At 41.7% G+C, this 21873-nt stretch overlaps 2 protein-coding genes across 4 annotated transcripts; both read right to left on the bottom strand.

The window, feature by feature from the left end:
- Positions 1–694: 694 nt before the first annotated feature.
- yrdc (yrdC N(6)-threonylcarbamoyltransferase domain containing) lies at positions 695–6112 on the bottom strand. The gene is made up of 6 exons (XM_056444019.1): positions 5875–6112; positions 4735–4927; positions 3893–4007; positions 3690–3809; positions 3367–3497; positions 695–1668 (listed from the first exon to the last, which is right to left on the bottom strand). Exons 1-6 carry the CDS (start codon positions 6044–6046, stop codon positions 1542–1544), a joined length of 858 nt encoding a protein of 285 aa, XP_056299994.1. The 5' UTR covers positions 6047–6112; the 3' UTR covers positions 695–1541.
- Positions 6113–6805: 693 nt separating this feature from the next.
- mtf1 (metal-regulatory transcription factor 1) lies at positions 6806–21769 on the bottom strand. Of its 3 annotated transcripts, none has more exons than XM_056444429.1 (11): positions 21750–21769; positions 19654–20230; positions 16839–17077; positions 15692–15823; positions 15353–15426; positions 13863–13996; positions 13455–13532; positions 12800–12893; positions 12043–12707; positions 11617–11686; positions 6806–10991 (listed from the first exon to the last, which is right to left on the bottom strand). In XM_056444429.1, exons 2-11 carry the CDS (start codon positions 20164–20166, stop codon positions 10504–10506), a joined length of 2487 nt encoding a protein of 828 aa, XP_056300404.1. In that variant the 5' UTR covers positions 20167–20230; positions 21750–21769; the 3' UTR covers positions 6806–10503. The 3 variants fall into 3 exon arrangements, with proteins under 3 accessions (XP_056300404.1, XP_056300402.1, XP_056300403.1); XM_056444427.1 differs by lacking the exon at positions 21750–21769 and adding an exon at positions 20527–21579; XM_056444428.1 differs by lacking the exon at positions 21750–21769 and adding an exon at positions 21302–21579.
- Positions 21770–21873: the final 104 nt, after the last annotated feature.

Genomic DNA, 21873 nt, shown 5'->3' with positions numbered 1-21873 from the left:
TTCAAAATTAATAATTTTTTTATTTTCAATTGTTCCTCAATGTCGCCATCATTTCTGATGATTTTATCCAACGGTTAATTATTAAAATTGGCTGCCATCGGACAGTATGAAAGGCAGCGATGCATTGTGGGGCGGCTGGGTGTGTCCAGTAAGCTCATGTTTCACACACACTATTTCTGCTATGTTCAGGGGAATTTTCCCGTGTGCACGAAATCCACATACTATGCAGTTAGAACGCACTACACACATTTTAGTTGACACAGTATGTTAGGATGCGAGTTGGAACACAGCTATGGAGTTTTAAAAGCAGTAATTAGGGGTGAAGCTTTTAGAATTTGGATGAGAAGATTGACGTCACTCATGTACGCCTGTGAAATAAAAAATACAAAGTCTGGAAACAGCGAGCTCGGGTCTGTCCGACAGTCACTAAATTAAATCTACCAGCAGCTCTAACGCTAATGTACGAACAAAAACCGGAGTGTAAAGAATGACATGTTTTGGCGACATCATGGTTAAGTCAATGTCCATGGTGGCCACCTTCAGACACTTGTGTAAAAAAACAACAGAAGCAGATGCGTTATGGGTGAGGCTCAATGTTTTGCTGTAGCACCCTATGGATTCATTTAGATTTGATGAATTCCTGCTGTCTATTGAAGTAAAAGGTAATGTCAAAAAGGCATTTTTGAAAAATAAGGTGGTTTCTGCTTTAAAAAACAGACACTTTACTTCCAGACACCTAAAAATACAGACAGACGTTTGGCTCAAATATATTCTTATTATTAATCAATTAGACTTTCATACTGAAAAAAAAGAACTTTTATTGTGGCTGCGCAAAAGTTGCATAATCCATCTTTCCAGTTTGTAACGAGCAAATGTGCAGAGGACTTATAATATCGTTCATCCACTTATCCAACATGCTGAACAACATCCATCTGAAATATTACAGTATGTTCAAACTTGTAAATATAATTTAGGGTGCACCATAAAGGAGTTATTGTAGCTGTCGCAGGTGACCAATTGTAGGGCAATTTTCACTTGGTTAAAATGACATGCGGATCAAATAAATATTGGAGATTCATAAGAGAATAAAATATAGTGCTGGACTCAAGTTGGACGGATAGTCAATGCAATTCACAGAACTCCTCTTCCTAAAATGAACCCTATGAGAACTATAACCCATATTGAAAAATAATACAAACTCAAACATTGTATTTTCTGTTAAGCCACGTTGTTTTGACAATGAAAAAAAGTTGTAAAGTTTTAAATTCTATGCAATAAAAATAAATTCAATACAATATAGCGGACCTTGTTCTGTGTTTCTAAAAAGATGGTCGAGAACTGTGAAACATTAAGATCCAACATGAACCCATGAAAACATTGGCAGAGTATAAAGTCATCAAAGGAAAAGAGTTCCTCCAGAACTTACAGCGGCCGCCAGAACGATTTCAGCCGCCGAGTGGTTCTGGAGTTCTCGTCCTTCCATGGAAAGACTCCTCCGTGTGAACATGGAGAGGGTTCATCTCCTGTGAAGAAGCCAGTGGTCAGGGCCGGTGGTGCGTCTCAGCGTGGGATGTGGAGTGTGCAGAGTTCAAAGGTTCATCTTCACCCCCCGAGTCCTCCGACAGTCCATATTTGTGCTCCAGCACATCAACCGTAGAAGAAAGAGCACTGAAAACAAAAATTACAGTCATTTTCCTTTTAATGTAGTAAATGAGGGAGGACACGATGCAATAAAGCCGTTTTTTGATGTCCTTAGTCATGGTTTGGTCGGCTAATTAATCCACGACACCCCTGATTACTCAAGTATTTAGATATTCTGACTACATTGTGTCGACTAGTTTCCAGGAGATTCATAATTACAGCGGTGCTGCAGGAGGCTCGTCCTCCCCGTGGTGGGGAACAATTGGATGAAACTGTTGCTTCAGCAGTAAACCCAAAAGGCTCTGGCAGCTGCTTGTCGCATGCAGGTGCATCTTTACAGGAAATTAGCCTGCGCTGTTCCTTTGGTTCGTATACTCACTTCTTCCTGAGTTGTGTAAGAAACAGAAAACCTGAAGGAACGATCACGTTACACTTCAGGCTTGCATACATTCATTTCTCTAATTCACTTCATCTGAAGACTGTACAGCTGTCAAACCTAAGGATGTTTGTCCTCTTTGTTTAACGTGCCAATAATAATTGCCAAATATTGCAAATAAGCATGGGCAGAAGAAAGTGTCCCAAATCCATACTACACTAAATATTAATTTTATACAGTGATAAAATATCTACATACTTTAGATACTAACATTTCAACAGTAAATACCATATGGGTGACATCAGTTGAAATAAAACTGCTTCTTTGGAAAGCTATTGGCAATTTAATATTATTATTAATAATATTATATTAATAATAATATTATTCTAATACCTAAATAACAAACTGCAGCATCAGTCTCATCTGGGATATTTGGTTGAATTGAAGTATAATGTGACCTGGATGATGTTCATTTATTTTGGGTACACATAGACAGTGGTATATAGTAAAAAAGCCACAGATATGTCACAGGAAAAATGGGAAGCCACTTATAAAAAAGGAAAATGAAGTGCTCAGTGGAGATACACATATATGCTGACTGCATATTAGACCATATATTTATGTTGTGCCTTTATTAACTTGTTATGTTTGTGACTGTCAATTACAGTCCGGTGGTTGTATCCCATCAAGTTGCTCACGTCTGTCCAAAATGTTATCACTTCAACATTTCATCACATCAAATATTAGCTGAACCGGGTCTAACCAAGACGTTGTGCTATCAAGCTGCATAACTGAGACATTATTGAGAATTATTAAATTCTTCACTCGGGCAGATCAAAACCGTGATGTTCCCGAGATGGTGGCGGTTATTGAAAAGCGCCAATATGAAGCGGCACTACACGGCAAAGCACACATCGTTCATGCAAACAAACCCACGGAAAATAAACACAATGGCACTGAATCGTAATGCAAGTTAGACTTTATGATGATCACCGGCTGGAGGACATTTTCTTTAAGTGGAACTCTGAACCCTTTAAATGATAATTGAATATTCCAGAATTGGACAGCTGTGATGAATTGTCATAATTAGCAGATTCATGATTGAGCTATGGTCCCCGAGTTTGTGCCAAATCCTCCAGAATTGGGAAAAAATGGACAGCCTGAAAACCCGGATGCTTTTGGCCACGTCTACCGCCGGCGCTACGGCCTCACAGTTTGTTTTGTTTGCCATCGGTTTGGTGCTCCTGAGGATATTGTTGGTGGGTATGATTTAATTCGGAGGGACTAACTGGTACATGTAACAGCAGAGAGAAAGAGCTAACTGGGTCACAGAAAGGGCAGGAACTCACCAGCCGGGTCTGATGATGCGGTATTTGCCGAGAACCGATAGGTCGACCACTGTTGATCCGAGGCGGCTGTGGTCTCCTATTGGCCCGCCGTCTACGACCACTGCCAGTTTGGGCCAAAGCTCCTGAAACTCCTTCAGAGGGAAAACAGCAACATTCAAGAAGAACTTGAAATTTAAATGGCAGAGATAAAAACAAAGAGACACCCTTCCAACCCGAAGTGAGATGCTGGGAAACATACTGAAACACAGTATTATTTATTTTAACACAGTGAATGCGAGACGGATAAAAGCGCCACTATTTGTCAGGTAATATTTTTCACTCACTTCCACGGCCACGGTGCTGGTGTGAGAGCTGATGTTGGCGCTGGTAAGAGCGAGTGGTTCGGCACACATCTGGCAAAGGCGTCTCATGAAGGTGTCGTCCGGGATACGAACACCGACAAGCTGAGGGGCACGTGGCAAATGACCGACGGTCACTACGGAACCATTTGTGTGCAGTCATATCCAACGAAAAGGAGTGGGCTTACTGAAGTAAAGGGGTTGAGCGCCGTGTTCAGTACTTCAGATCTTTCAAACACCAGCGTGACGGGACCGGGCAGCAGGTCGCCTAAGAGCCCATCCTTCACCTTCACCTTACAGTACCTGACCAAGGAAACAACAACGGTGTTTAAAGGTTTCCATCTCGACAGGATTCAGAGCATTAATACAGCAGCAAACAACCAACATTAACTACCGATCGTCTGATTGAAGGACGGCCCACTCCACCACAGAGCCACACCACACTCAGACAGTGGTTACTGCTGATGACGCAGCCCAGGACACACACCTCCTGCTCCCCGTCAGGTAAACACTGTTGCACCGTTAGCTGCAAGCCGCCGGCTCTCTTTTAAAGCCAGTGGTACATTCAGTCATTATCTGAGAGAGTTCCACATTGTAAGACTGTGATGTTTAATCCAAGATGTTGTCAGTGGGTAGTCTGCCTCATCTCCTTGGTATTATTGTGCGATTTAATTATGAATGCATACATTTAAGAGATTTCTTATAATGCTTATAATGAATGAAAAGCGGGGTGTTTCAGTGACAGCCGGTGCGCCCGTCACTCCAAATGTAAAATGTGTCTTGTTGGTGTGGAGACGGTATCTCTGCCTCTTCTACGTCTGACTCATGTGGGGATGACTAATATATTTGGTGGGTCTATGACTGAAACCATCACACTTCTGAGGCACCTACAAAATCTGAACTCCAACTGTTGGAAATATCAGTTTACCACATTCACAGTTGACCACCCATCAAAAAACTAAAGGGGCCTGGATCAAAGTCTTCCTCTCATTCTGGAGGTAAGATGGCAAGCATCCGGACAAAAACATACTTATAGATATCCTGGATTTCTCCGACACAGATGGCCAGCGGTTTATGTCCATTTCGTCCTTTGATGGCGTAGGTCTTTCTGACAGCTTCAGAGTTCTGGGCCAGACATGCCAGGCCGTAGATGGTGTCTGTGGGCACGCCGACCACATGACCCTCCTTCAGAGCCTTAGCTGTACAACTCAGGATTTCACCATCTGCAGTTCAAAAAGACAAAGAGGGTCAATGGAGGCATCATACATAACAAAACACACATTACAATAAAACACAGAGGAGGGCGGGGGTGGTGGGATATGAATGCATATATATTTCATACTGATATTGAACAAGTCGATTGTATACTGGAGATTAATTTAATGGCAGTAAAGGACTGAAAAAACCTGCAGCGTAACTATTGACTTGCATGATGGGAAGTGCCGACCATTCTTTTACAAAACGTACATGCAAGGAGTGCAACGGCACTTTTTACTACTTCCTTTCAAAACTCCTCTGCATTTCTGAGGCGAACTGTGGTTTCTTCTCAACTACACTGATCGCAAGGTACTTTGCAGTAAAAAGGGCTTGCCAGGCGATGAAGAATCTAGAATTTGATAAATAGCTTTGGTTCCTACTGCCAAACTAAATGAGACATGTATTAAAGATCCATAGTTTAAGTAATTTCCCTTCTAATAGCTGAGAACATCTGCAGTTAGTCTGTCTTCCCTTTTATACAAGTCACACTTTGAAAGTAAGTTGTAAATGAGTATTTTAAATTAATTTTATCTTTTTTCATGAATGAAATTGTTTAATTTATAGAGGTGCATAATTAGGATATTTCCCCAAAGCATCCCTAACACATCTTATGCCATGGACTGTCACATGATGACAATATAAATACATCTTTGATGCCTCGATGCTCAGTGTGTGCAGGCAGTCTGACTGAAGAATATTAATTTTACTGTCCTGGACTATGTAATAAGCTGTGTGGGTGTGTACTAGGAACCCGAATGACAGGTACACCAGGAGTCTGATGCAACACGCTGCCGTGTTTACGTAACACACTGCCGAACATTGTTCTTCAATGCTGTGGCTCAATCATAGCAAAGTCAGAACACCTGCTGTCTCCAGGGACGCACGTGCACATTTGCCGTGAATTCAAGCTGACCTGTTTGGCCCTCCTGATGAACACACGGCCCATTGGAAGTCGGCGGTAACAGACGCAGCACTTTGGTCTTGAGCTCTTTACACATTTCTCCTCCGAGTCGACGAGCTGAGGCTGAACTGTGAGCTCTTCCGGATATGAATAATTCAAAAGCGACTTTACAAACGGACTTCATACAATTAAAGCTACAGCGGCGGTCGTGTCACCTCGCAGCCGGGAGAGCAGGCATGTTGTCGTCTGATAAAATGTCCAGAACTCTTCCGGGTTACGCCCCTCAAAAGATGACGCCAACTCACTTAAAGGGCCAGCAGCACGTTGTTTTAACTATCAAGTGGAGAAAAAGAAGTTTGAACTTTGGATAATTGATCTGGCAGTGTGTTTTATGAGATCACTCTATGGTATAACCATTAATGCAGAACGGTAAGATAGTAATGCTCCGTATGTGGGCATTTTATCCAGATATACTCTGAGGGCATTTCTCTGCGTTATATGTAGGTTTAAAAAATAATATCACAAATCATCATCTGAGCAAAATGTCACGTACCAAAATATACTGATACATGCAAGATATATCTGCAAAAGCTTCCAAGTTTATTGAAAACTATTGTTTAAAATAATAGTCTGGACCACTGAAAAATGTTAAATTACTTTTTTATTTTCCTATTTTTTTTTACATTTACACTCCATTTATTATAAAAGTTTTGCATTGCATACTTTTGCCAATCCAAAAGAAATACAACAATCACAATTATTACATGATTTTACTATTTTGGAAAGCATTTTCTGATTTTCATTGCTCACTAATTAGGTAAATGTAAATCACCTGTGAGCACTTGCTTTTAAATAGGCAGAAGGTGCAGGCAATATAGAAAAGCAGAGCTACAGGTCAAATAATAAATCTCTGAACATGGCTGCGGACAAAGGTAACAGCAAAAGCACTTTTCCGTTTTATTAGTTGAATTATTTACATTTCTCTAAGTCTGTTTGTGAAACAGTTACAGAATTGACCCTGCAAACCGACGAGGCCGTTTCACCGGTAAAACAGGTCAGCCAGTCTGAAGCTTCACCTTTTGATTGCCGTCTGCCCAACATGAGCAAATGACCTCCATGTTTTGTTTTTGACAGGATCTGGAGGACCTAGAGCACGAACTAGGAACCCTGTCTGACAACATCAACCTGTGCAACCAAGTCTTGAATGACTTGAGGGATCTAAGTGGTGTCCTCGAGGTGAGCTCGCCTTTCTCTCCTTTGGACGGTTGCGACTTAATTATTTTTAATGAGTAATCTTTATTTCCCCACAGAGGAAATCTCTCCAGGATGTGTCCTTACCGCCACAGAAGTGAATCAACATTCCCCTCCCCCTCCTTTTTTTGATTAATGACTAAATAAATCAAATTCAAGATCATTTTAACTGTGAACCCCTTTTTATTAAGCGGAAAGCAATCGTTTCAGTGACGAGGGTAGTTTTATTAGTATTATATTGCTCTCAATTCAGAAATGTATTTATATTACTTTATACGAAAGGAGCATAAGCAAACTTTCACATTATACATTCTTTTAAAAAACCAAATACAAACCCTTAAATATTCCTCACTCTTTGGGTTTCAAGACATTCATTTGGAAACAGTTATTGTATCCCTTAACATATTGCCCAATTAAACATTTTGAACATTTCTGGATCTCAATTTCAAAACCACTTCTGCTATCAAACAATCTGCTTCCAAACACATGACTCCAGTGATTTTAATTTGTACTTTTATTTTTTCTGAATCTGACAAGTTTAGGTGAACTCTCAAAGACCACATGTCCAACTATTTATCTGCTCATTGATTAAAACAAATATGGACCGCTGTCAGTTTTACTTTTACTGGTGAAGATGAGCCAACATCCACGTACAATTTTAAATGTGAAAAGTGATTACATAAATGGAGTGAGCCCAAATTAAACATGTTTACATGAAATGTAAAAGTAAAAAAAGAAGAACAAAAAGCTGCAACATACATTTGACCAAAATAATTCTTAAAACAGAATCATTCACTAAATACTCCTTCAAACAAAGCCAGTTGAGTTTTAAACAGCATGTAAAAGGATCACTGTGCTGCAACATTCATGGGAACAGCACTCGGACACACCACTCTAAATGTGAAATGTTTAAAGAGTTCAAGAAATATGTTTCACATTACATGCATTAGAAAGGCAACTTCTGCCTCTGGAGTTCCACATTTAAGGTTGTGGCAGAAAACCATTTAATTGAGGGCGGAATACATTACTGTTTGTGGAGTCGTTATTCAAACTTGCAAATGCCATACGTAAAATTGCATAGTAGTTCTTTGACTGTATGCCTGCATGAAAATATATCTTGATGGTATCAAGTTGACACATGGCAGAAATGTAGTGTCTTTCCAAAGAAGGGTTGAGTAAATTAACATTTTCTAATCCAATGGAACCAAGTCGAGACACTAATACTGCATACATGGAATGGTTTAGAGCACAACATGTGTGACTGGAGCCTTTCACATCACAGAACTGCCTTCTGGGCACCTGTGAATGAAGGGGATGCTCCACTCCTAAGATTTGGCACCAAAAAAAAGAAACCAGACATGACTTGTGATGTTCATGTCAGTTTGGTTTGATCCTACAACCTGGATCGAAAATGTAGAATCGCATCCCTTGTAACTGTTATGCTGCATATCCAATAATGGCTTTTCAAACAGACAGCTAAAAGAAGAAAAATATGGTTTCTTGGAAAACCGTAAACTTTTCTATGTCAACGCTTTTGCCTTATTGTGGTCTGCTGCTGGAAGCGATTGCCTGAGACTCGATGAAGATGATGGGTTGGCATGTCGATCTGAAGCAGAGACTGAAGGCAAGGAGGCTCAAGGAAATAGTTCTGTTGTAAGGCCAAGTAGCTCTACACTCTATAGTATACAGGGCATAATGCCTTCGTTCAATCATCATCATTGCATTGTGTCCCGTGTGAAACAATACTGTTAAACTCTGAGCAGGAGGCGATGTGTTACATATATTTTGTTACTATGGGGACTGTACAAAAGCCCAGCTGCTTCAAGAACAATTCAACTAAAAACACAGCAAAAACTCTCCTGCATAAATGTGACTGGGGGGGGGGAGACTGCAGGGATCGTGGGTGTACATTAACTCGGGGATGTACATTAGCTCCCAGCTCAGTTAGTAATTCAAAAGTCTATACAAAAATACAAATTCTAGAATAATCTACAAGTTTCTCAAAGATGTTTACACGAAAATGTACTGTATTTACATTGCCAGGACACCATCCTTTGAAATGCTACTTTACAGCAGTTGTATACAAAAAGTGTGAAGTGGTGCTGCGCCGTCGCTGACGAGCGGTCCGATTACTCACTTTACAAGTCAGTGTGCAATAAACGGGGAAGAGTGCAGCGACACGTAGGGCAACTGCAAGGGTGGGCATCTGGTCAGAAAAACCTCTGTGAGTAACGAATGAAGGGAACCAGGATCCTATTATGACTTGATGCATCCCTGAGAGGGTCACAACCCGCGACAACATGGGATGTTGACAGTAGTTCTTTACCGTTTCATTGTGGACAATCTTTGCAAACAAGTAGATCCTCGAGGACATTTTGTGTTCCACTGTGCAGTCTGCTATCGGTGCCTCTTTTCTCAAACTTTGCTTTGAGCAATACCCATTATGTTCTTAAACAACAAAACAATTCAGTAACATCAAAAAACAGCTCAACTGAAAAATACAACAAGTGATTGGAATAAATTAATAGATTTTTATGCTTTAAGGATAATAGTATTACCAGTATGATGTAATAATCAATCATTTAAATAAATTAACATGTACAATTTTAAATTAGTTTAAGTTATAGGCAACTTATTGATGTATTCATTTTACTTAAGACAGGCAGATCAGCTCGCAGGTTCTTTTTTGCGATTATTAAATATCTTTAAAAAGAAAAAAGAATCATCACAAATTAACTAGAAAGAAAAAAATAAAAATACTGAGGAAATCACTTCAAACTGTAGAGCCTTAAGAGGGCGGATGTGACCAAACCCTTCAAATTCCTACTGGGAGCAATGCTTGTCAAAATTAAATTCCTCTATGATACAGTGCATTCTGGTCAGTTGCATGCCAGCTTTCAGCATTTGTTAGGACCTGTAGTACAGTACAAAGATATACAGACAAGTTTGGTTTTCCTTGAAGGTGTCTGACCTCCAAGGAAAATGGAACTTTTAAGTCATCAGTGCTTGGACAACACTCATCTGTTTCATCCAATCCATTCAGATTGGATATTGAGGGTTATTATATACATTTGGATTATGTTCATTAAAAAAAGGATTGACTGCTTTCTCCCTGCATTCTCATCACTAGCGTTGCTAGATCTCAATAAGCAAACTAATCCCGTCTTTAGAAATTCAACGACTGCAACGAGACTCAACAGAAAATAGTTTGTGTATATATATATATATATATGTTGCACAATTCTCGACAGAACAGAAAGCACTGCAGGTACGGCACACACACACGATATAGGGAGAACGAAGAGGCGTCGCTGTGGAGAACGACGAGAGCTGTGGGTGGAATTGATGCCTGTGGGTGAGTGCGCGCCAGAGACTCAGAAGGCCGCTCTTCTAAAGATTGCCATCAGTGGCCATGTTGAAGTCGTCGGCGACCAGCAGCAGAGCCTCAATGTTGGCAACCGTCTCTGGGCTCTGCAGGGAGAGGAAGTCCGAGACATCCATGTTGGCTAAGCCGTCCGACGAGGGTGGGTTCGTGGCGGTGCTGCTCACTACCGTGGAGAGAGTCTGAGCTGAAGAAGAGGAGGTAGAAGAAGAAGAGGGGGCCTCCAGCCGCACCTCACCCACCTTGGAGGAAGACGCGGGGAGGCTGCGTGAAGACGAGGAGGCGGCTGGATGATGTGGAGGCTCTGGGGGTTGTGATAGCGGGGGAGGAGGGGGCTCTGGTGCTTGCGGCTGTGCTGGGGCTGAAACAATGGAGGAGGCACTCTTTGAACTTTTGTCTTTAGCAGCGTCCCTGCAGGCACACTGGCACTGGCAGGATTCCTCCTGTTTGATGATGATGACCGGCAGACTGAGGCCGATCTGCTGAACCGAGCTGCCTGAAAACAGAAGGAGAAAAACATTTAAACGTTCACTGAAGACGAGAAGCACAAGATGCTGTCGTTTTCCAAATGTCCTGCAAAGCTCCTCAAAAGGAAATTAAGATAAGATAGAAAAGTCATAGGGGGTGAGAAACAACTAATGACTCGTTGTCATTCATCAGTTGTTGAGAGAAGAGAGCAGAGTTAATGCCAGAGACCTGTCAACAAATAAAAAAGGACATCAACCTTTAAATATCGTTCCTTCCCAGCATCTTGAACCTTTAAGGGAACAAGTGCTAGAGGAACTTTGTCGGGACTCTTTAGAAGAGAAGAATATAAAAGCTGAAACGAGCTCAATTAATATGTTCGTGGACAATACTTCTGCTCTTCTTATCCTGAATGTTATTGCTCCTCAGCCTTTACCTGTAATAACAATACAATAAGATACCATTTTAACAGTTCTAGCACAGTGCATTAATTGTGACAGTATCTTCGTGACGCTCTCTGGACACCAATTGACCATTTAATGAGTCCTATGAAAGTAAACCACGCAATGCCAAACACTAGATTCATGATTTAATTACAGCCTTTTGGCTGATGTCCAAAACATAACAATATATAATCAGTCACCACATCAACTTACCAGCATTTCCTCCCACAGGTATAGCTGTAGTGAAGAACACTTTTTCCACTTTAGGAGTTCCTTGAAGTGACTGTGAACAAACATTAAACACCACAGTTGAAGCAGAATATCAAAGTATCTGAGGTAGATTTACAAACTGTATTGAAGGGAATTGTGTGGCGTACCTGTGTTATTATTAAAAGTAATATTTAACAAAGTAAGACCTTTCCTTTGCTACGCTTACTGCACATATCAAGTCACTGCTGATCACTAGCTATAGCTATCCCAACTGGATTTAGATAATCCTGTCACATGATCATACTTATGGTAAGAAGGCATAATGCTAGAAATCCCTCATTTCATGCATGTAGGAATGCATCTTTAAACTTCAAAATTATGACTAGTGCAAATCAAGTCACCATTTCGCTGAGTTTGAGCGTTACTCACCGCTTGTTCTGGATTCTGCTGGTTGTTGGCAGCGGTGCTGAGGATCCACTGGAGGTTTTGGTCGGACATGACCAGGCCGGGCTGCAGCAGGTTGGAGGTGGGCCCTATGGTGATGGTGGCGGGGGTGGTAGCCAAACCAGGGCCAGAGTTGGTAACAGGGTTGTTGGCCACAGGCACAGGTTGAGCCACGGCTGCCACGGCGGCGTCTGCTGCTGCGGTGGCTGCAACGACGGACACGGGGGCAGCGCCCGGCGCTGCGGGCGGCGGTGCTGGAGCCACTGCAGCCGGAGCGGAGGCGGCCGGTGGTTGAGGAGTGGTCTGGGTGGCACTGTCCGACTGCAGCAATTTGGGTGGCAGTGCCACGTAGTGCTGGGGGGTGACATGGTTTGGCGCTTGGACAGAGGCTTGGGGGGCGGGCACATCGGAGATCCGCTGAGGCCCGGGTACTTGAACGAAAGGGGGAGGCTGTGTTGAGCTCACAGTCGCGGTGACAGCAGCAGGGGTGGAGGCCCGAGAGGAGGAGCTCTGTCTGGGCTCCATGACTGCAGTTGTGTGCGAACAGGACGATGAGCAGGTCGGATGGAAAGAGAAAGAGATGACAGGCGATCCATCAGTCACTAGCGAATGGGTCGCCGTCTCTAGGCTGAAGGATTCAGCAAGGCTCTCTGAGGAAAAGGCACACACACAAAAAAACTCCCCTCAGTGAGCAATAACTTTCAATACAATTCCGGCTGACGGGTTTTGGGATTGTACTAACCGTTGGGATGGGCATCATCTTGGCTGACACTATTTTCAGGACTCTGGAACATGAGCTCAAAGATTTTCACATTGCTGAGGTCCAAATGTTGAGCCTGCAGTAACAATTAAAACATGCGATAAATTCATTTCATGACTTAGTATTACAACAGCAAGAAATTCTTGTTTTACCTCTTTACCTTTTTTTTATTACAGGGACAATTTATTGTAGGTGTCAATATGTTTGCCCGTTAATTGCCTTTACTGACCATCTCGAAAACATTCTTAACCCTTGTGTTGCCTTCGGGTCATTTTGACCCGATTCAATATTTAACCCTCCTGTCGCCTTCGGGTCAATTTGACCCGATTCAATGTTTAATGTCGGTGTTCTTTCGGGAGTCAACAAAAAAACATAAAGTACCTCACACTTAAACTTGGAAAACAATATTAATTCTAATAATTTTCTGGAGATTTTAATAGCTGGGGTCATATTGACCTCAAGGGTAAAATATGTTAGTAAATATAAAGGTAACAGGAGGGTTAAACATTGAATCGGGTCATATTGACCCGAAGGCGACAGGAGGGTGAAACATTGAATCGGGTCAAATTGACCCGAAGGCAACACAAGGGTTAAACCACCGTCATTTAGACAGAGCTGACGCAAAGGCCAGACTTACGTTATGGGTGTTCTCTCGTAGCTCAGAGTTTGTAGAGATGAGGCTCAAGTCACTGAGGCACAGCGAGTGATTTGCATCCTGTAATTAAGAGATTAATTGGACCCGATTAAACTTGCCACTGCTATGGTATCAAGTGTGAAGATAGTGGGGCAAAACTGGAAAAGAATGCAACAACGTGTGTATTATTTAACAAAAATATTTGTTACCATAAAAAGCAAACTAGCAACTCATGACAGTTATTAACTAGTAGAGGAAATATGTGATTTTTCACAGTAATTTAGGTTAATTTGAGGTAAAATTCACATGCTTTTAATGAAGTGAATATTATGAGGACCAGTGTCATGTTGCTCTCCGGCTGTGCATGGAGTGCCAACATGAAGGAGCTGAAGTTGATGCACTGTGACTCACTTCAGAGAGCGGATGGGTGAGAGTGACTGTGAAGGGCCGTCCTTTGTCGTGGCCCCGGATGTGACTCTTCAGACTGTACTGGCTGCTAAATGCCTTCTCACAGCCGTTGCTGGGACAGTTGAATGGCTTCTCCCCTACGGAATGAGCAGAGACAAAGAGGTAAGAACAGGAAGTTACGGCTTCATCATTAAACCTCCGCCGAGATTAAAGTTGCGACTTAACTTCGAAAAGAGGAAATGTCACAAATAAATCGAACAATGACCTATTGCACACACGAAACTTGGAACCACTGGATCCGACATCAAAGACTAAGACGACAATGTGGTGAACTGCAGCCGCTTTCCGGTTACTTTGTCATGCACATAGCAGGAAACTATATTCCGCGCAGAATCTTATGTTTCGCTTTTGCTTTAATAAATAGGAGGTTCTACTGGATACATAGAAATTAAAAAAGGTCTATTCTCACTCACTGGAAGAAGACTACATTTAGGAGATCAATGGGTTGGTCTTATGCTCCACTACATTAGTTAAATCTACAGCTTGGGAGAATCATCTATATAAAGTTCTACAAATGAGGAACCACATATTAGACATGAGTGAGTAGCTGGGAACTGGTCAGTAGCTGGCACTTCCAGAACAAGCCTCTGAGCATTTGAGGAATAACTTAACCTCAGCTGCCCTCTTGGGAACTTCCTCTGAATATATTATTCAAATGAGTAATTTAAGGATAAAACTCTCAAGATGAATTTAGTTTTCAAAAGGTGTACTCAAGAAACAATACACGGAAATGAACAGATATTTGAGATAAATAATGTGTTTGAAAATGTCATCCACACAAAACTAGTGAGAAATAAAACAAAAGAACACTGAAAAACTAAATAACATGAAGAAGACTGAATCGAGCTCCACAAGCAGATCCTCGAGGACATGTTGTTCCACTGTGCCGTCCACCATAGGTGCTGCTTTTCTCAAACTTGCTTTTAGCAATACGCATTACGTTCTGAATTCAGTAACATAACAGCTCAAGAAGACTGAATCTACCTATAAAAAAGATCAAAACAACAACACAAAAAGAGAGCAAAGAAGCCTTGAAGTCACAAGAAGAAAACGACCGTCTCAAAAAGTTTAGCTGCTGTGCAAACAGAAATTACTCTACAATTATTAAGATCTAGCAGATCACCTTCTATTTGTAGAGTAACTTTAGTAAATTTGAGAACATAAGTATTTGAGAAGCTTATTTTATATCAAGCTTAGTCTTTAAGCTATCAGATGAAGGAGCACAGCCAACAACAATTAGGGAAGTTATTTGCCCAATAAGACAAAGTACACACGGCCTTTTTTTATTATCTCTGCCTCTATTGCTACAGTTCTACACAGACCGTTGAAACAAATCCACATCAAAATGTCTTTAAATGCGTGGGAGGCAGTTGTGACAATGTAAATGCAAATCAGGCATATCAGGTTACATCAAATAAACCAGTAATGTGTACCTGTGTGTGTCCGTCCATGTGTTTTTAAGTGATGACTAGCAGCAAATGCTTTGCCACAGCCATCGTGGTCACACCTGAAGGCAGAGACAGAACAAATTATTCATGTTACAAATGTGCAGCTAGACAGTGATGAATTGTATTGAAGTGCAGCTCTCAAGAGTTAAAGACACTCTGAGTTAAAGTTTTTGATTTGAAAATGCCCAAACCATTTCATTTGTGTAGACAGGCAAACATTAAAACAAACTCAAAGAGCGATCTTTGAGTATCTATTTCTATCACAGTTCCTTCATCTTCTACTAAGGGGTGGAATAAATCTGGTGTGATAATAGAAATGCTCACCGGAATGGCTTCTCCCCGGTGTGTGTGCGAATGTGCTTCCTCAGGTCGCTTAGTGTGGTAAAGTACTTTGTGCATCCATCGGATTCACAGTTGAATGTCTTGCCTGTGTGCAGTCTCTGGTGTGCTTTCAGTCTGGAGAGACAATCAAGTGTGTTGCATTAAACCACAGAGGGAGACAAACGAGGCACAGTGGCATTAAACAACACGCGTTGAAATAGAGAAGAAATGCAAGACGTTAGTACAAAGACATTTGAGTCCGACTGCATCTGGTCAGACGTGGGAACCGGCGGAGCCGAGTACACGGTCTCTAGATGGCGGTCGCATAGTCTGGGTGACATGGACGATGGGTCATCTTATTTTTTAAAAGAATCCGTCCATGGGATTTGATGGCAGCTCCACCAAGCTCTACACACGTTGTCATAGCAACCAAAAGCATAAAGACCAGAGGGCTTGGATGTTGACTGCTTGAGATCACAGAAAAATACAGCAGCATCTGAACAGTCAAAATGCAATGAACAAAGAACATGCCTGGCACTGGTCGAAATAGACTACAACTGTAACTTAGGCCTGGTGTAGAAGAGAATAGAATCAACTAGAGTATCAATCTCTGACATTTTAGACACTTTTAAAACTCACCCCTCCACCAACATTTTAGTTGAACAAAAAGAGGCAAACAATTGCTACACAAAATTAACTACAGGGATAAAAGCGGGTGTTTTCATTCGTGGAGAATTGGTAATTAGAGCAAACATACAGTGCAGAGCATCCCGAGATGATACGGTTCTGTTATCCATGTTATTGTTCCTTTTATGGACTGATCCTTGGAGTTTTATTGCACCTCTGACCACTCGAGTGTCCTTCTTTTGATTATATACTTATATTTGAGATTTGTAAGCTACAAATAAAATACTTGAAAATACTAACTGCGGTCAGGGGACAATTAACTGCCAACAGACAACACACCTCTATATAAACCCTGCGCCAATTATACATTTCAGTTATATTTAATTACTCATTGTGTCCATCTCATATCGTGTTATTGAAATAAAAGTTAGACATGTCAGTAGTTTGACAAAACTGGTAAGACAATCTACTCCATGGCGGAACATGCCAAACAATTGACTCTATTACCCGTATGAAGGCGTACCTGTACAGCGTGTTGTAGGCCTTCTCGCAGCCTTGCACCTCGCACTCAAACGGCTTCTCCTTGGTGTGAACACGCACATGGATCTTGAGGCTGTAAGAGGTGAGGAAGGCCTTTCCGCAGCCCTGCTGATTGCACACGAACGTGTACTCGCCCCGGTGAGTCTTCTGGTGCGTCCGCAGGTTTCCCGCCGTGCTGTACGTCCTGGTGCAGCCTTCGAACATGCACTGGTAGCGCTTCACCTGATGGGAGACGAGTGGGACGTCAGCGCTTGAACATGGTGAAATTCAAATAAACTGTGAAATCAATTTTGGAAACAAAAGAGAAAGTTAACAAAAACATACAACAAGAGGATCCACATTCTCAACCGACACTGTTCCTTTAACTCACTGTCTCGATTCTCAAAGAGATATTGTATACAAATATAAAATGTAATAAATAATGACCGTAAAACGCCCCATTGACATGACTCAAGGTAGCAAAGTGCTGTGATAGAGTATGGATGCACAAACACCAATACTGATATCAGATATCGAGTCGAGACTGACTTAAGTAGCTGGACATATTTTTTTTACAAAGTTAGGATAGCCAGGTTAGGTCAATCCAGATTAAAAAAGTCGGCTCGGTGCATCCCTAGAATAGATCGGGGAGAACCCTGATGCCGAGTAGCCAGCAAAGTGGGAGGATTAGAAAGTGAGAGCAAACATTTAATCATGTCTTTTTGACACAAAGTAATAAACAAACCTTGAATGAAGGTTTATAAAGTCTAATTTAAGAATCAGGACTTGGTTTTGTGAAAATTTCAGCACAATTTTCAGGAAAACAAGACTACTAAAATAAAAGAAAGTTTTGAAAAATGTTCTGAAAAACGGCCCGACTGAATGATAATGCTCTGACCAGTTAACTGCCTCTTGATTTAATTTTGTTTAGCTTTAGTCTCCCACATATATCATGGAAAAAGACCACTCCATTACAAATTAAATGGTTATGTGATTGCATGATTTACAGCAATGCATGACTAAATGCTTAATGTTGCTCGTCATTGATCTGATTTTATCTAAACATAAACACGATGGAGATTAAACCGGTTAGAAGTTTCTTCTATTTTCCTGCGTGTGAACTTCAGTTTTTAGGTACATTGAAGTATCGGAGCTGAACATTTACTCTCCTCTTAGAAATTCATTGCGTCATCATAATAACAATGTCATAGTAAATCAAGCCAAGATGCCATAACAATAACATTGACGAAGAAAACAATCCTGAAAACAGCCAACCAACAATGGAAGAACAATGATGTTGATTGAGACAATCCAACACGACATGAAGATTAAACAAATACCATGCTCGATGTACAGCAGTTAACACCCACAAATACTGGCCAACAAACACAGTATCATCTCGTTTGATCGGCGATATTATTCTGCCGAGGTAAAAAAACAGCAGAGGCACGGGACTTCGCAAAAGGAAGTACCCCGTGCCTCAGAAACATGTCAACAAATGATTTCCACTCAAATGTGGATGTGGCACATCATCAAGAAGTGTGTGTCAGTTCCTTGTGACCGAACCGTCAGTACACAGTTGAATCATATCGGTCTTGGAGGAAATATGAACCATTTGTGCAGTTTCTTATGAAAGACGAGAAAACATACCAACGTCTCTAATAAAGTCGCAGTGACCGAGAAGCGTTTGTTTGAATTAGTCTCCATAGAAATGTGTTTTCATCCACAACTTCAATGTCATTCTCGTTGTGAAGACAGTGGGGTGTACAATTAAAATAAAACTAGAACGGGCACTCGGTAGAGCGCATACCTTCGCATATCACAAGATTGGGCATTGAATTATGAACATTTTGGCATTAGTTGCATGCCAATTGGATATAAATTGAATAAAAAAGATTTTGACCTTTTCATAACCTTGACCTTTGACCCGATCGATCCCAAAATCTAATCAAATGGTCCCCGGATAATAACCAATCATCCCACCAAATTTCATGCGATTGGGTTTAATACTTTTTGACTTATGCGAATAACACGCACACAAATACACGGCGATCAAAACATTACCTTCCGTATTTTCAATGCGAAGGTAACAATGTTATTTGTGTTTATAAAGTGCACAACACTAGGCTGACAGCAACTGACAAGCTGATCAGTTTATCCACAATAGGTCGTCTCATCTTTATTGATGAAAACATTGTCTATACCATCAGAAAAGTGGAGATTAAAAACAGCCCTAGACAGAAAGTGCTCCCTCGTGGGAGCTCCATATTAATAGCATTAGGGAGAACACTGCATTCACTCCAGTTGTTGAGGCAACTGATCAATAATTAACAAGTGATGTGCTTGGCACAATAATTGTATGTTGCATTTCCTTGATGGGAGTATAGTATGAACCATATCACATTTGAAACAAACTGAAATATAGGAGTTATTTCCACGAGTCCTTCCGCACCGCACCTGTTATTCCGCGAGGACCCGCTACTTTACCAGTGCACACTTTCCGTCAGATGTTTTTAAAGCTCACTTCATTAATAAGGCAACCGGGCTCAAGCTGCTGGGGAAGCTCATTTTGAAAGACCGTTCAGCATTTGAATGTGTATTTCTACTCTGCATTTCACTTCACTAAATAGCAACCCTTTCCTATATTGTTACATGATGCATGCAACGGTTTGTAAGGACTCTAGACATGTTAGATTCATCTGTAAACCATCTACAAAGGACAAACGAAATTTCCATGGTAATCCAACAAGCACAGGCATCATTCATCAGTATGTAGACACTCTGTATCCTTTGGAGGAGACGCATATAATTAGGCTTACCTCTCTGATCTTCGTCTCTGGGCACTGAGAGTGCAGGGTGAGGGTGGCCCCCTCGATGTTGCGTGGCATGCGAGCGGAGCCAGGATTTATCGTGAACTGGATTTGGTCTGGAGAAATGGTGTGGTGAACATAACCCTGTGACATGCCATCAGGGTCGTTCATAAAGGTCAGAGTGCCGTCCCCCTCATCGCCATTCCCTTCAGCTAGGAAGGTGACCCCATCTTCGTACCTTCCACAGTGACCCTCTTCCTCACCCTCCTCATCTAGCCGGATGGGGTCCCTCTCAATGAGTACTGTCGTGCGGTCGTAAACCCGTCCTGAGGACGATGAAGGCCCAGCGATCAGGTCGTCGTCGTCGTCATCATCATCATCACCATCTTTGTCCAAGTGTATTTTGTCCTCCTCTTCTTCCTCTTCGTCGTCTTCTTCTTCGTCGTCGTAGTCACGCTCCAGGTGATCCACCTCCACCTCAAAGTACATCGTCGCCTCCGTATGAGGTCCATTCCCACTCATGGTCCCAGGTGCCTCTCCTTCCTCGGCAGGGAAGACTGCACACTCACACCGTTATCGTTAGAGCCTGAAATATACATTTATTGAATTATTATATCATCACATTTGGCATTTCTAAGAGCTTTAGATTAAAGTAAGCTATTTAGAGACCCAGTGTGTTATAAAAAATACACATAATAGGGTTTAAAAAGAGTAAAATTAAAGATAGGTGTAAGTAAACAATGAACAGAACAGGTGAATGAAAATTACAGTGCCATTAGAATAAAACACAGGACATACACAAATAGTCCTAAATTCAATGTAATAAAAGGCAGTGCCCAAACAAAGTGTGTGAATTAAATCAAAAACAGAGTGGGAGCAGACCTCATGTTCACAGAGATGTAATAAGTGTGATGTAATACGACTGAATGCTCCATCTCCATAGACTGTGAGCAATGCTGTCCCAAATGATAAGAGGTTTGGACAGTCCTGAACACAGCAGCAGATCTAGGCGGAGAAGTAGACCAGATGGGTGACCATCAATTAAACAATGAAAAGAGCTCAGATCGCTCATGATTAGGTTAATCACATCACATATACAGCATATTCCTAGAGAGTAGTGCATCTTGAACGCCTGTTGTAGCAGAAAGGACCGATGCAGCAACACTAGGTTAACCTCCTCTGCCTAAAGGCCAATGTAAATACGTTAGTGATGCCAATGTTAAGAAAGATAATTATATTTATTGACTGGAAAGGGGATTGCTCGCTAGTGACACATAAGCGAAACCGACGTCTAGAACTTTCCAATTTCAATGACAGAAGTCACGAGACAGTTGCGGCTCAACTCGAGCTAATTTACCTGACATGATCGATGATTTCCCAATCTATTAAAGCCCCCCCCCCCATGCTCCCACGTCCAGCACGTTACGAGTACCGTGAGATATATGTCACACACACACACGAATGCCACTTAACTTTTCCGGAACTCAGTCGTCAAAGTGGGCTCACGTTTCCAAACACAGTAGCCCGATGGGCTCGGAGCGAATGATAAGTTTACACACCGTTTAAATGACAATGCCGAATTTATCTGTGACTTGGAGGTCACAAAACGGATGGTTGTTACACCGTTAAGCAAAGCCGTGTAACAATGTATACCGACCTGACGTTATTTCAGAGCGACGTTACATCTCCTCGGATGTGTGTCGCTAGCTTCATGCTACAAACACACGTCGTTGGTGGGATATCAAACAGCACGTCCATCGTTAACTCTTCTTGATATTGAGTGACTTGAAGGGAGAGCCAACATAACAGTTACCATTCCTGTATCAGACCGCACAATGACTGTTGTGGAGCTATTCGCTAGCGATGAGAACTGACGTTATCACTTATTTATCTGCACATGCATAGCTTCGCCAGCTAGCAACGGGTTGTAGCTAGGCTAGCTGGTAACGTTAGCTAGCGAGTTGACTGCCGACAGTTGACGTTGCCTCTCTGCCCGGCTCCGATACCAAGTTTCACGACACCAGGTGACACGCTGACCGACACCCAGTGCTGCACTATCGCGTCGGTTCGTCAATTTAACAGATTACATTGAAACATATATTTACCTGTCCAATTTTAAGCCTTATCCCAATGCTTTGGGTGTTCAGCACTTTCTTTCTATCCCCTCCCTATGATACCAAACAACGTCACAGACTCGCAGCCATTCGTGATGAATTATGGGAAATTAAA

Source organism: Pseudoliparis swirei, chromosome 22 (assembly GCF_029220125.1).
Source record: "Pseudoliparis swirei isolate HS2019 ecotype Mariana Trench chromosome 22, NWPU_hadal_v1, whole genome shotgun sequence".
Lineage (NCBI taxonomy): Eukaryota > Metazoa > Chordata > Actinopteri > Perciformes > Liparidae > Pseudoliparis > Pseudoliparis swirei.
This window is presented reverse-complemented; position numbering and strand designations above follow the sequence as displayed.